This window comes from Panulirus ornatus, chromosome 2 (assembly GCF_036320965.1).
Source record: "Panulirus ornatus isolate Po-2019 chromosome 2, ASM3632096v1, whole genome shotgun sequence".
Classification (NCBI taxonomy): domain Eukaryota; kingdom Metazoa; phylum Arthropoda; class Malacostraca; order Decapoda; family Palinuridae; genus Panulirus; species Panulirus ornatus.
In genome coordinates, this window is record NC_092225.1 from 96,086,924 (window position 1) to 96,100,926 (window position 14,003).

Here is a 14,003-nt window from a genome sequence, read left to right on the forward strand (position 1 = left end):
ACAAACTCGTCTCTAAATATACAAATATATATACTACTATTTTTCTAAATATAATCTCCATATAAACACTATATTCCCTTCCTCACTTGAAAAGCTTTGACCAAAACAACTCCCTCACGAACTACCTCCTCTTAACTCATAATGTCTTCAGAAAACCACCCTAAAATCACAACTTATTCTCCATCTACTTAGGACTTAAGATAATGATAAACACTTACGGGATCATGTCCATGTTCTTCATTAATGGTCTATCCCTATTTTTCTCCTTTGGTGGGGTCAGGTGTGGTTGGTGCTGGTGGTGGCGACCTGTGTGTTGTGGTGGTCCGCTGGGCCGGTCAGGGCGCAGGGTTATAAACCTCGGAGGGCCAGCCCAAGCCCCGCGCTCTCTACGGTAAGTCACATGGTTCGAATCGCCTTGTTAAGTTTTGTTAAGTCAGGTATTTTAGCTCTTATGAACGATGCCAAGCCCAGTTGCCGTGTGAATCTGATACACACGAGATGATAGATTTCAATACTGACTCTTTCATCAAGTGTATTGCAAAGAATTGGATCGTAATTTCTGATATATAATATATATATATATATATATATATATATATATATATATATATATATATATATATATATATATATATATATATATTATCCCTGGGGATAGGGGAGAAAGAATACTTGCCACGTATTCCCTGCATGTCGTAGAAGGCGACTAAAAGGGGAGGGAGCCAGGGGGTTGGAAATATTTTTTTTTTTTTTTCAAAAGAAGGAACAGAGAAGGGGGCCAGGTGAGGATGTTCCCTCAAAGACCCAGTCCTTTGTTCTTAACGCTACCTCGCTAACGCGGGAAATGGCGAATAGTATGAATATATATACACACACACACACATATATATAATATATATATATATATATATATATATATATATATATATATATATATATATATATATAGGCAACTTTGTCAATGGGCTGAACTAAAACATACGAAGTGGTCAGAGGAAACCATGGAAAAATGTGTGAGGCCTGGCTGTTTCATTGCATATAGATGACAGCTTGAGATTGGATGCGAGAGGACGAAGCCGTTTTCGTTTCTTTCTGATGCTAACTTGTTGCACAGAAAATGGAGAACAAGTATAATGGGAAAAGAGAGCAAGAGAAGGGGTAAAAAAAAAAAAAAGATTGAGCCAGGGCATGTGAAATGTCGGGTAAACCATGGAAAGGTGTGTGGGTCCTGGATGTGGTTAGGGAGCTGTGGTTTCGGTGCATTACACATACCAGATTAGAGACTGAGTGTGAACTAATATGGCCTTTTATGTATGCTTTCCTGGCGCTCCCTCGCTGAAGTATGGATAGGGGTAGCGATGTTTCCTGTGGGGCGGAATAGCGCCAGGAATGAATGAAGTCAAGCAAGTATGAATCTGTGCATGTGTATAAATGTGGTGTTGGGATTTCCAAATCTATCTTGCTATTTACAGGTCTGGTGCCCTGCGTATACTTACCTTTCAGTCAGCATAAAAAATATAAAATGATGTTTAACAAGGTCAGAATTATTTGGCTATACCATAATTCTCCTGACAAATCAATCACTGTATGTGTACAGCTATAATAAGACACATACCTTCTTTTTTTTATATACATAATCACCATATAAAGATGTATTTCACAACCTACACCAAAAAAAGTATAAGAACAAAATCAAGTCTATAAATATCATAATCATATCATTTCTGTTGTGTGGTGTCCCAGGGTCATGCTAGAGAAGACAGTCACCATGATGACCATGGGGAACAAGAGGACACCAATTACTCCTACAGGTAAATCTGTCTATCATCATCATGTCTGGTAAATGTATCAAGTTGACTATGATAAATATCAACATGCCATTTACAGTTACACTCCTGTTATCCCAAAGAGTAGCCAGTTCCCAGAAAGCATGTGTTAATCATGTTCTAACAGTATGTCTCGGTAAAATTCTTTCTATGCAAAGACACATGTCTCCTTAAGGCTCATAAACCTGCTTTTCCTGGAGTGTATGTATCGTACCGAGAAATCAATCTCATCCATTCAAAACATTTATATCTTAGGTATGGAGGGAATCAAGGAGGTAAAAGAACAGAGAGAGATATGCTTTAAAGGGTTCCCAGACAACATGCAGGCAAGAAGGTGCTTGGCGTGCAAGGGACAAAGCGAAAAGGAGCAATGCGGTATATGGTGGACCAGGATACATATTAAAACAGTCTGAGAAAACCATGGTAAAGTCTGTGGGGTTTGGTTGTGGACAGGGTTTAGGTTTTGGTGCACTGTGCACAAGAAAATAGACAATGAACATGAGCGAATCAGGCTAACTCACTAATCCAAGAAATGGCGGATATGTATGGGAAAAAGAATAATGAACTGCATTTCCAAGTCACAAGAGTAATTCCATTCAATCAAGTTTGATGTCAACTCGACCTTTGTTCCTGTGATAATACAAAAAAAAAATCAGAACTTTATATCTAAAGTATTTTAACAACCATTTTTTTGACAAGCTTTGGACGAGATTGGAAGACTGAGATAATAGATAGCCAAGGTTGTACGATTATCCTATCCCAAGTGAATACCCATGAAAGCATTGGTTTGATCTTGTGGTTAACCCGAGTGTATGGGTAAGAAAAATAAATAATTCTCATAGAAGATAGCCTACAATATCAGATCACTTTAAAATATTTCGCTCAAGATTTTTTGCGATCTTTTCTATCCTCCTAAGCATATAAAATCAGTACACTCGCAACATAAAAAAATGAAAAATCTTTCCTTAAAAATTATTTGTCGTAAGTTGAACCCAACCATTTTAACAGATATGACGTGGAAGACTCCCATTCGGGCAACAACTTTGGCCACTTCGAGAAGAATGAAGGGGCTTCGACTGGAGGCCAGTACTTCGTCCACCTCCCCGACGGACGCAACCAGAGAGTCAACTACGAAGTGGTGGGGGACTCTGGTTTCATTGTCGAGGTGCAGTACGAAGGAGAGTCAAGTAACGTTCACATCACCCGCGGTTTTGGGTCTGTTGAGGCTAGGAATTCTGAACTCTCCTTGGGAGCGAGTGGTGATACTTTCACCTCTTCAGGAGCGAGGAGAAGCTCTGCTTCTGCGAGAAGAGGAAGTGGGTTTGCTTCCAAGGAAAAATCTGATTTCACCTCACATGCCAGCACTGGTGGACCAGCCTCAGCAGGTAGTTCTGGCTTTGGGTCTAAAGTATTCACTTCAGGCAGTGGAATCAGATCTCAGAAAGTATCCACAGGATCCAGTGGATCAGACACAGCTGTTAGTGCTGTATCCACCACCTCAGTAGGTGGTACTAACTTTGGTTCCAAGGTAAAAAGTGCTGGATTCAGTTCAAAACGGGTGACCACTGGATTCGCTTCAGGAAGCAGGGCATCATCCTCCTCCTCAGCAGATGCTGGCTTCAGTTCTACAGGATTCACTTCAGGAAGCAGCAGATCATCCTCAGCAGGTGCTGGCTTTGGTTCTACAAGATTAAGTACTGGATTCGCTTTAGGAAGCAGTGCGTCCTCCCCCTCCTCCTCAGCAGGTGCTGGCTTCAGTTCTACAGGATTCACCTCAGGAATCAGTGGATCATCCTCAGCAGGTGCTGGCTTTGGTTCTAAAAGGTTAAGTACTGGATTCGCTTCAGGAAGCAGTGCATCATCCTCAGGTGCTGGCTTCGGTTCTACAGGAGTAAGTACTGGATTCACTTCAGGAAGCAGTGCATCATCCTCAGGTGCTGGCTTTGGTTCCAAAGGAGTAAGTACTGGATTCGCTTCAGGAAGCAGTGCATCATCCTCAGGTGCTGGCTTTGGTTCCAAAGGAGTAAGTACTGGATTCGCTTCAGGAAGCAGTGCATCATCCTCAGGTGCTGGCTTTGGTTCCACAGGAGTAAGTACTGGATTCGCTTCAGGAAGCAGTGCATCATCCTCAGGTGCTGGCTTCGGTTCCACAGGAGTAAGTACTGGATTCGCTTCAGGAAGCAGTGCATCATCCTCAGGTGCTGGCTTCGGTTCTACAGGAGTAAGTACTGGATTCGCTTCAGGAAGCAGTGCATCATCCTCAGGTGCTGGCTTCGGTTCCAAAGGAGTAAGTACTGGATTCGCTTCAGGAAGCAGTGCATCATCAAGTGCTGGCTTTGGTTCCAAAGGAGTAAGTACTGGATTCGCTTCAGGAAGCAGTGCATCATCCTCAGGTGCTGGCTTTGGTTCCAGAGGAGTAAGTACTGGATTCGCTTCAGGAAGCAGTGCATCATCCTCAAGTGCTGGCTTCAGTTCCAAAGGAGTTAGTACTGAATTCGCTTCAGGAAGCAGTGCATCATCCTCAGGTGCTGGCTTCGGTTCCGCAGGAGTAAGTACTGGATTCGCTTCAGGAAGCAGTGCATCATCCTCAGGTGCTGGCTTTGGTTCCGCAGGAGTAAGTACTGGATTCGCTTCAGGAAGCAGTGGATCATCCTCAGGTGCTGGCTTCGATTCTACCGGAGTAAGTACTGGATTCACTTCAGGAAGCAGTGCATCATCCTCAGGTGCTGGCTTCGGTTCCGCAGGAGTAAGTACTGGATTCGCTTCTGGAAGCAGTGCATCATCCTCAAGTGCTGGCTTCAATTCCGCAGGAGCAAGTACTGGATTCACTTCAGGAAGCAGTGCATCATCCTCAGGTGCTGGCTTTGGTTCTACAGGAGTAAGTACTGGATTCGCTTCAGGAAGCAGTGCATCATCCTCAGGTGCTGGCTTTGGTTCCAAAGGAGTAAGTACTGGATTCGCTTCAGGAAGCAGTGCATCATCCTCAGGTGCTGGCTTCGGTTCTACAGGGGAAAGTGCTGGCTTCGGTTCCACAGGAGTAAGTACTGGATTCACTTCAGGAAGCAGTGGATTTACCTCAGCAAGCAGCGCTGGTTTCACTTCAGGGGTAGGTGTTGGCTTTGATTCTTCCAGTGGCATTGATTCAACTTCATTTGAAGGTGCTGACTTCGGTTCAAAAGGTGTAACCACTGGATCCACTACAGGTACTAGTTTTACCTCAACAGGAGTAACACATGGGATCACTTCAGGCAGCAGTGGATTAGCCTCAGCAGGAGGTGCTGGGTTCACTGCAACAGGTGCTTCTGACTTCGACTCAGAAACCGACTCAAGTACTGGGTTCATATCTGGAGACGAATTGGTCTCAGATGGTGATGCTCATTCCGCTTCTTTTGATGGGTTCGAACATGGTGACACAGGTGGTTTCCAGGTTGACGCCTTTGCTAGAATTGGAGAAGAACATGAAGGTGAAGAGGAAGATGACAGTGAGGAGGAGGAGGATGATGGGAGTGAGGAAGAGGAAAAAGGAAGAAGAGAAGAGGAGGATGGGGATGATGGGGAAGAAGGAGATGGTGAAGGGCACGAGGGTGGTGAATTTACCGGGGCCGGGCAGGGTGGTGCTCCTGAATTACGGCCACAAGATGTGAGCGGTATTGGCTTTGCTGGTGGACTAACCTCAAACCAGATTGGTTTCGGTGATTCTGTTAGTAGAGGTAAGTTTGCTGCTGATCGCTTTGGCGGTGGAACAAGTGGATTTGCAACACACCAAACAAAAGTAATAGATTCGGGCTTTTCTAAAAGCCAGACTTTAGGTGGAAGTAGAGTTGCTTCAAGTCAAGTGGGTAGGGATCATTTTACCATAAGCCATACACGAGGTAGAAATGATCATACTGTAAAACATGGTGTAAGTAGAGATGATCACATAATCCATGCTGAAGGTAGAGATGAGCATATCGTAAGCCAAACAGAAGGAAGAGACGAGCATGAAAGTCATACAGTCGGCAATGTTGAACATATTATAAACCGTGCAGAAGTAAGAGATGAGCATACCGTAAGCCATGCAGAAGGTAGAGATGAGCATAGTGAAAGTCATGCAAGTAGAGATGAGCATACCATAAGCCATGCAGAGAGTAGAGATGAGCATACCATAAGCCATGCAGAAGGAAGAGATGAGCATAGTGAAAGTCATGCAGAAGGAAGAGATGAGCATACTGAAAGTCATGCAGAAGGAAGAGATGAACATACTGAAAGTCATGCAGAAGGAAGAGATGAGCATACTGAAAGTCATGCCATACAAGCTGTTGGAGGCAACTTTGCTCTTGGCCACATAGGTGCTGGGGCCAGTGGCTTTACATCAAAACATTCAACAGGCAATTCTGCCGCTAGACAACACACTGACTTTGCTGCTAGTCACAGTGGGGCAGGTGTCATTGGCTTTGCCTCACAGCAGACAGGAGGCAGATTTGGTCACACAGGAGACAATCTTGCTGTTGGTCACACTAGAGTTAAAACTAGTGGCTTAACTTCACAACAGACAGGCAGTTTTGCTGCCAGTCATGCAACAGGAGTTAGTGGCTTTGCCACACAGCAAACTGGAAGCAGATTTGCTGGCCACACTGAAGTTAGTGATGGAGATGATGGCTTTGCCAGCAAGCAAGGAGGGGACATTCATTCTGATGAACATGGGACAATTGGAAGTAGCTTCAGTTCCACTCTGACTGGTGGGGCTGGTGTAACAGTAAGTCACACAGGCAGTGGGAGCAGTTTCCATGCAAAACCAATAGACAACATAAGCCCAGTTCGTAGCTCTCCTGGAATAGGTTCTGGTGGCTTAGCAACAGGTGGAGCATCAGCCAATGTCATCAGTTCTGCCCCTGTTGCAAGTACCCTAATCTCATCTGCACCTGTACACAAAGTTGGACACAAAACGCAGACAGGAGTTAGTGGAATACAACTACATAGATTCCCACTTGGACAGAGAGGTAGAAGTGGATTCCAAGGAGCCCATGTTGGTTTAAATGGATTCAGTGGAAAGCAGGCAGCAAGAACTGGATTCTCAGTTGCACAAGCAAGTGGAAGTAGTTTTCATACTAATGAGGCTAATGGTGGCTTAATCATTGAAAAATTAAAAGGAAGTAGGCTCCACGAAAGTCAAGCATCAAATGGTGCATTCTTAGTTGGAGTGGGTGAAGGACAAGTTGCACACAGAGGAACTTTGACCGGATTTGGAGGCGTGGACTCCGAAACCAGAATTGTAAGGCTCAACCCTACAAGTGCTACAGTGTCCCCAAGACCCAAGCAGAGACTTGGACACAAACACTTTAATGATCATGGGGAAGCAGCCAACCGAGGAAGAGTCACCACTGCTAGGGTTATTCCACAACCACTAAAAAATACTATTTTCTCCCATGCACCCTCAATCAACTTTGCATCTACAGGAAGTCAGACAGGATTAAGCAGAGGTATAGTTAGAGGAGGTACAGTGTTCAGCGGTGGCAAAGTTGCAGCAGGCATTGGTCAACAACCAACAACATTTTCATCTCATTCACAAGGGGGTCTTATATCACAAGGAAGACATGTAGGTATCAGCAGTGGAAACATCAGAGGTAGTGGATTCACTGGCCATCAGTCAATAGGTACAAACTTGCATCACAAAACTTTTAACCTCAAGAGAATTGGTAGAAATTCACCTGCTCCAGGAAGTCAGGACAAGTCGATTGTTTCTGCTAAAGTTAGTTCCGTCAGTGGTTCCACAGAAAATGTACTGAAACAATTGGTTTCACACCAATTACAGGTTTCCCCTGCTGATAAAAATTCTGCAGCAAGTCTATTTTCAAGAAATATATAGACTGATGGTTATACTCAGTATGATGTCCACAACACAGTATATTTGTTGCTAAGCTATACATAGATTATTTTTGTTGCATGTTTTCCAGATTATCCATTTCTATCAACTTCTAGTCAATGATTGTTGTATTTACTGCTTACCGAGAATTATCCTTCAAAAAACTTTTATTGTGATATCAAAGCTATATATGTTGTAAAACTGCAACCAATTTCACATGGCTTCTCTGGTAACAATGCAGACCAGGTGTTGTCTTACAGCACTTGTCATGAAACAGGTCTTGGCTGCCAAACAGACTACTGCTTTAGGGTAGAAATTGGATAACCAATACATAATTGTAAATAAGTTATGATACTCTCTAAGTGCATATATATATATATATATACATATATTTTTCTAAGAGTTATCAAATCTTGCCTCCATGCCAAATGTGAGAATCTCTCTAATATTCAATAAAAGGCAAATCAAAACCATTTTACTCAATGTTTTTATTTACCAAAAAACATTGTCCCACACCTACAATAAGGATTATAAAATAAAGAATTACCATGGGCAAGCTGGGAGGAGCCCCCTTTCTATAAAAAAGTAAAAAGAACCATTTATTTCCATTATCATGGAACACTTTCATGCTAAACACTCGATCAATTTAAAGGACCAAGTACTACAAGAGGGATTATCTGAAAAATTCATATTGGGCAAGCTAGTGCATCCTATAAAATTCAACTGTCACATCATTCTCACACATTCACTTCAATAGCCTTCAAAAATAATGCAAAATTATGTGCTCATTCTCAAAACACACCAGTAAAAGGAATATTTCAAAATTCAACAATGCCTATCCAATATTAATTTCCTCATAACATAAAATCACAGCATTATTCAGTGAGACCAGTAGCTGAAAACTGGACATGCATCACAACAAATTAAAAAACTGTATAGGAAGAGGTGAGAAGAGCACTTTCCTAAACTCCTCGCTAGTGATCAAGCAAGGCCCCGGAAACTTGACGGTCACTCCAACATGGGTGGTCATTAGAGAAGAGCAATGGTTTTGTACTAGAAGATGAATGAAGCATTTGCAGCGGCAGTACTTGGGATGTGTTGGAGGGCCGATGCTGCTCTCTGATCTTGTGATCTGGGAAGCTATTTAAAGTGTAGTAATGAGTGCCTGTAGGCTTTACAGGAACCACTTTCAAAGAGGCGCTGTGGGATTTAGCAAATTAACAGCTTTGGAGGCGCCTCAGTGGTTGACAAGAATGGCACCATGGATGGCTCCTTTGCAATTGGCAGCGAAGTTGGAAAACTGGCCGTGCTGCAAATAATACAAACATGTTAGGGACTTCCATTCAATCCATCCTTGGTATAATACATTTCTTTAAACATTCCTCAACATTAAAAAATGTAACATTGCACAACACACATAGTCCAACAGGTTGCTAAAAGTAAAAAAAAAAAAAATCATATGGCTACAACTACAATGTGCTTCTCAAGCTTAGTTACTGCACTTCAAGAGCATGAAGAGCTAATAGAAAAGGTCCAGAAGAAAGCAACAAAGATTGTACCAGAATTAAGAATCAAATTATTTATGTAAATAAATTATACATTTCCTTTTTCCATAGCCAGAGGTTGAACCATTATGTGACATTCATTTTTTTTTCATTCATTTCAAGCTAGAAGTTTCAGTTTTCTAAATTGTTTCTTACATTTTTCATATGTATATATATGTGTGTGTGTGTGTATATGTGCGTATGTATGTGTATGTGTGTGTATGTGTGTATGTGTATATATATGTATATTATCCCTGGGGATAGGGGTGAAAGAATACTTCCCACGTATTCCTCGCGTGTCGTAGAAAGCGACTAGAGGGGACGGGAGCGGGGGGCCAGAAATCCTCCCCTCCTTGTATTAACTTTCTGAAATGGGAAACAGAAGAAGGAGTCACGCGGGGAGTGCTCATCCTCCTCGAAGGCTCAGAGTGGGGTGCCTAAATGTGTGTGGATGTAACCAAGATGTGAAAAAAGGAGAGATAGGTACTATGTTTGAGGAAAGGAACCTGGATGTTTTGGCTCTGAGTGAAACGAAGCTCAAGGGTAAAGGGGAAGAGTGGTTTGGGAATGTCTGGGGAGTAAAGTCAGGGGTTAGTGAGAGGACAAGAGCAAGGGAAGGAGTAGCAATACTCCTGAAACAGGAGTTGTGGGAGTATGTGACAGAATGTAAGAAAGTAAATTCTCGATTAATATGGGTAAAACTGAAAGTTGATGGAGAGAGGTGGGTGATTATTGGTGCATATGCGCCTGGGCATGAGAAGAAAGATCATGAGAGGCAAGTGTTTTGGGAGCAGCTGAATGAGTGTGTTGGTGGTTTTGATGCACGAGACCGGGTTATAGTGATGGGTGATTTGAATGCAAAGGTGAGTAATGTGGCAGTTGAGGGAATAATTGGTATACATGGGGTGTTCAGTGTTGTAAATGGAAATGGTGAAGAGCTTGTAGATTTGTGTGCTGAAAAAGGACTGATGATTGGGAATACCTGGTTTAAAAAGCGAGATATACATAAGTATACTTATGTAAGTAGGAGAGATGGCCAGAGAGCGTTATTGGATTACGTGTTAATTGACAGGCGTGCGAAAGAGAGACTTTTGGATGTTAATGTGCTGAGAGGTGCAACTGTCTGATCATTATCTTGTGGAGGCTAAGGTGAAGATTTGTATGGGTTTTCAGAAAAGAAGAGTGAATGTTGGGGTGAAGAGGGTGGTGAGAGTAAGTGAGCTTGGGAAGGAGACCTGTGTGAGGAAGTACCAGGAGAGACTGAGTACAGAATGGAAAAAGGTGAGAACAATGGAAGTAAGGGGAGTGGGGGAGGAATGGGATGTATTTAGGGAATCAGTGATGGATTGCACAAAAGATGCTTGTGGCATGAGAAGAGTGGGAGGTGGGTTGATTAGAAAGGGTAGTGAGTGGTGGGATGAAGAAGTAAGAGTATTAGTGAAAGAGAAGAGAGAGGCATTTGGACGATTTTTGCAGGGAAAAAATGAAATTGAGTGGGAGATGTATAAAAGAAAGAGACAGGAGGTCAAGAGAAGGTGCAAGAGGTGAAAAAAAGGGCAAATGAGAGTTGGGGTGAGAGAGTATCATTAAATTTTAGGGAGAATAAAAAGATGTTCTGGAAGGAGGTAAATAAAGTGCGTAAGACAAGGGAGCAAATGGGAACTTCAGTGAAGGGCGCAAATGGGGAGGTGATAACAAGTAGTGGTGATGTGAGAAGGAGATGGAGTGAGTATTTTGAAGGTTTGTTGAATGTGTTTGATGATAGAGTGGCAGATATAGGGTGTTTTGGTCGAGGTGGTGTGCAAAGTGAGAGGGTTAGGGAAAATTATTTGGTAAACAGAGAAGAGGTAGTGAAAGCTTTGCGGAAGATGAAAGCCGGCAAGGCAGCAGGTTTGGATGGTATTGCAGTGGAATTTATTAAAAAAGGGGGTGACTGTATTGTGGACTGGTTGGTAAGGTTATTTAATGTATGTATGACTCATGGTGAGGTGCCTGAGGATTGGCGGAATGCGTGCATAGTGCCATTGTACAAAGGCAAAGGGGATAAGAGCGAGTGCTCAAATTACAGAGGTATAAGTTTGTTGAGTATTCCTGGTAAATTGTATGGGAGGGTATTGATTGAGAGGGTGAAGGCATGTACAGAGCATCAGATCGGGGAAGAGCAGTGTGGTTTCAGAAGTGGTAGAGGATGTGTGGATCAGGTGTTTGCTTTGAAGAATGTATGTGAGAAATACTTAGAAAAGCAAATGGATTTGTATGTAGCATTTATGGATCTGGAGAAGGCATATGATAGAGTTGATAGAGATGCTCTGTGGAAGGTATTAAGAATATATGGTGTGGGAGGAAAGTTGTTAGAAGCAGTGAAAAGTTTTTATCGAGGATGTAAGGCATGTGTACGTGTAGGAAAAGAGGAAAGTGATTGGTTCTCAGTGAATGTAGGTTTGCGGCAGGGGTGTGTGATGTCTCCATGGTTGTTTAATTTGTTTATGGATGGGGTTGTTAGGGAGGTAAATGCAAGAGTTTTGGAAAGAGGGGCAAGTATGAAGTCTGTTGGGGATGAGAGAGCTTGGGAAGTGAGTCAGTTGTTGTTCGCTGATGATACAGCGCTGGTGGCTGATTCATGTGAGAAACTGCAGAAGCTGGTGACTGAGTTTGGTAAAGTGTGTGGAAGAAGAAAGTTGAGAGTAAATGTGAATAAGAGCAAGGTTATTAGGTACAGTAGGGTTGAGGGTCAAGTCAATTGGGAGGTGAGTTTGAATGGAGAAAAACTGGAGGAAGTGAAGTGTTTTAGATATCTGGGAGTGGATCTGGCAGCGGATGGAACCATGGAAGCGGAAGTGGATCATAGGGTGGGGGAGGGGGCGAAAATTCTGGGGGCCTTGAAGAATGTGTGGAAGTCGAGAACATTATCTCGGAAAGCAAAAATGGGTATGTTTGAAGGAATAGTGGTTCCAACAATGTTGTATGGTTGCGAGGCGTGGGCTATGGATAGAGTTGTGCGCAGGAGGATGGATGTGCTGGAAATGAGATGTTTGAGGACAATGTGTGGTGTGAGGTGGTTTGATCGAGTGAGTAACATAAGGGTAAGAGAGATGTGTGGAAATAAAAAGAGCGTGGTTGAGAGAGCAGAAGAGGGTGTTTTGAAGTGGTTTGGGCACATGGAGAGAATGAGTGAGGAAAGATTGACCAAGAGGATATATGTGTCGGAGGTGGAGGGAACGAGGAGAAGAGGGAGACCAAACTGGAGGTGGAAAGATGGAGTGAAAAAGATTTTGTGTGATCGGGGCCTGAACATGCAGGAGGGTGAAAGGAGGGCAAGGAATAGAGTGAATTGGAGCGATGTGGTATACCGGGGTTGACGTGCTGTCAGTGGATTGAATCAAGGCATGTGAAGCGACTGGGGTAAACCATGGAAAGCTGTGTAGGTATGTATATATGCGTGTGTGGACGTATGTATATACATGTGTATGGGGGGGGGCCATTTCTTTCGTCTGTTTCCTTGCGCTACCTCGCAAACGCGGGAGACAGCAACAAAGTATAATAAAAAAAAAAATAAATTTCTAGAGAAGTGAACTGAACACAATTTTAAGTTTATAGAATGGATTGGTGAAAGAGAACAGTTCTACAAGAAATGAAGGAACAGAACGAGAGAACAAAACAAAACAAAGTAAAATGACTGAGGGCATGGTCAATGCAGACTGCATACAGCAATTTAAGAAGTTGTAAAACAATACAATGTACAAAGTATGGAATTCCATACCCCCCCAAAAAAAAAGTATAAATAAGTAATATTAAATATGCAATAACATGCTAGTGAAGACCGGCACCCGGCTTTTTTTTTTTTTTTTTTCTACACAAACTTTAAACTGAACATGATTTATCAAAATGCAAATTATTCATTAAAGATAAATTTCAACTCAATGTGTACGAGTCCTTTTCTTTGTTCCTGGCACTACCTTGCTAACAAGCGAAAGAGTGAACAAGTACGAAAAAAATCCTGCAAAGCACTGCTCCTTTTTTTCTCAGCTCTTACTTTATCCCTTGAAAAATATCTTAATCTTTCACAATACCTAACATCCACATCCCCTTGAAATTAACTTGCAAGCACTGAATTTTCAACACCAATATGCTGAGTACATCAGTAAGTGACAAACTAAGTCTGAATAAATCTTGAATGAAAAATTACACCTACAGAATGATCAAGATTTTGAATAAGATATCAAACAGCTAAAAATGGTTACCAACCTGTAAACACCCGAAAAATATTTAAGTTTTTTTAACTGATTACCTTATCCTGCCTTAAGGTAGCAACCAAAGCAGGATGATAATTTCCTCATTTAAACATATCCAGTCTCTACTCTGCACATCAAAAGAACAGAAACCTGAGTCTGCGATCCATGGGAAAAAAACCTACATAATAATCCACAATCTACTTGCCTTCTCCTTATGGCCTTGGTACAGCCCCTTAACTGCTCCTTATGGTCTGGTGCAGCCTGACAGCATAAAGTTATTCATGTAAAAAACATCCCTCCAATCTTTGTATTAAACAGCCTTCCTGAGAGTTAAATCCTCTCTCTATACTCTAAAGCCTCCTCCACTCCATCCCTATACCTACTACTGTCTCTCTCTCTCTCTCTCTCTCCCCCTCTACTTCTGACCCATAGATCCTCTTTCTCACTTTCCTCCATCATCCTCCCCAAAGTTACTAACCATTTCACTACACCCTTGTTGGCTTTCTCAAACAGACTACACTTGCTAGCACATATCTCTTTCACCGCTTAAATGACCAAC

At 42.4% G+C, this 14,003-nt stretch overlaps 2 protein-coding genes across 4 annotated transcripts in view; one reads left to right on the forward strand and one right to left on the reverse strand.

Annotated features, from left to right (window-relative positions):
- LOC139758610 (uncharacterized) overlaps window positions 1–7,822 on the forward strand; it is a 17,767-nt gene extending 9,945 nt beyond the window's left edge. Inside the window, exons 2-4 of the mRNA XM_071680130.1 lie at window positions 281–391; window positions 1,744–1,811; window positions 2,835–7,822. Coding sequence (XP_071536231.1) covers window positions 281–391; window positions 1,744–1,811; window positions 2,835–7,671 — 5,016 coding nt within the window. The 3' untranslated portion in view covers window positions 7,672–7,822. The remainder of the gene's footprint in view (window positions 1–280; window positions 392–1,743; window positions 1,812–2,834) is intronic.
- Window positions 7,823–8,141: 319 nt separating this feature from the next.
- The window catches only part of kra (basic leucine zipper and W2 domain-containing protein kra), a 59,613-nt gene continuing 53,751 nt past the window's right edge, over window positions 8,142–14,003 (reverse strand). For all 3 annotated transcript variants that reach the window (XM_071680146.1, XM_071680136.1, XM_071680156.1), the window contains exon 11: window positions 8,142–8,977. The gene's annotated coding sequence lies outside the window, so the exon portion shown is untranslated. The remainder of the gene's footprint in view (window positions 8,978–14,003) is intronic.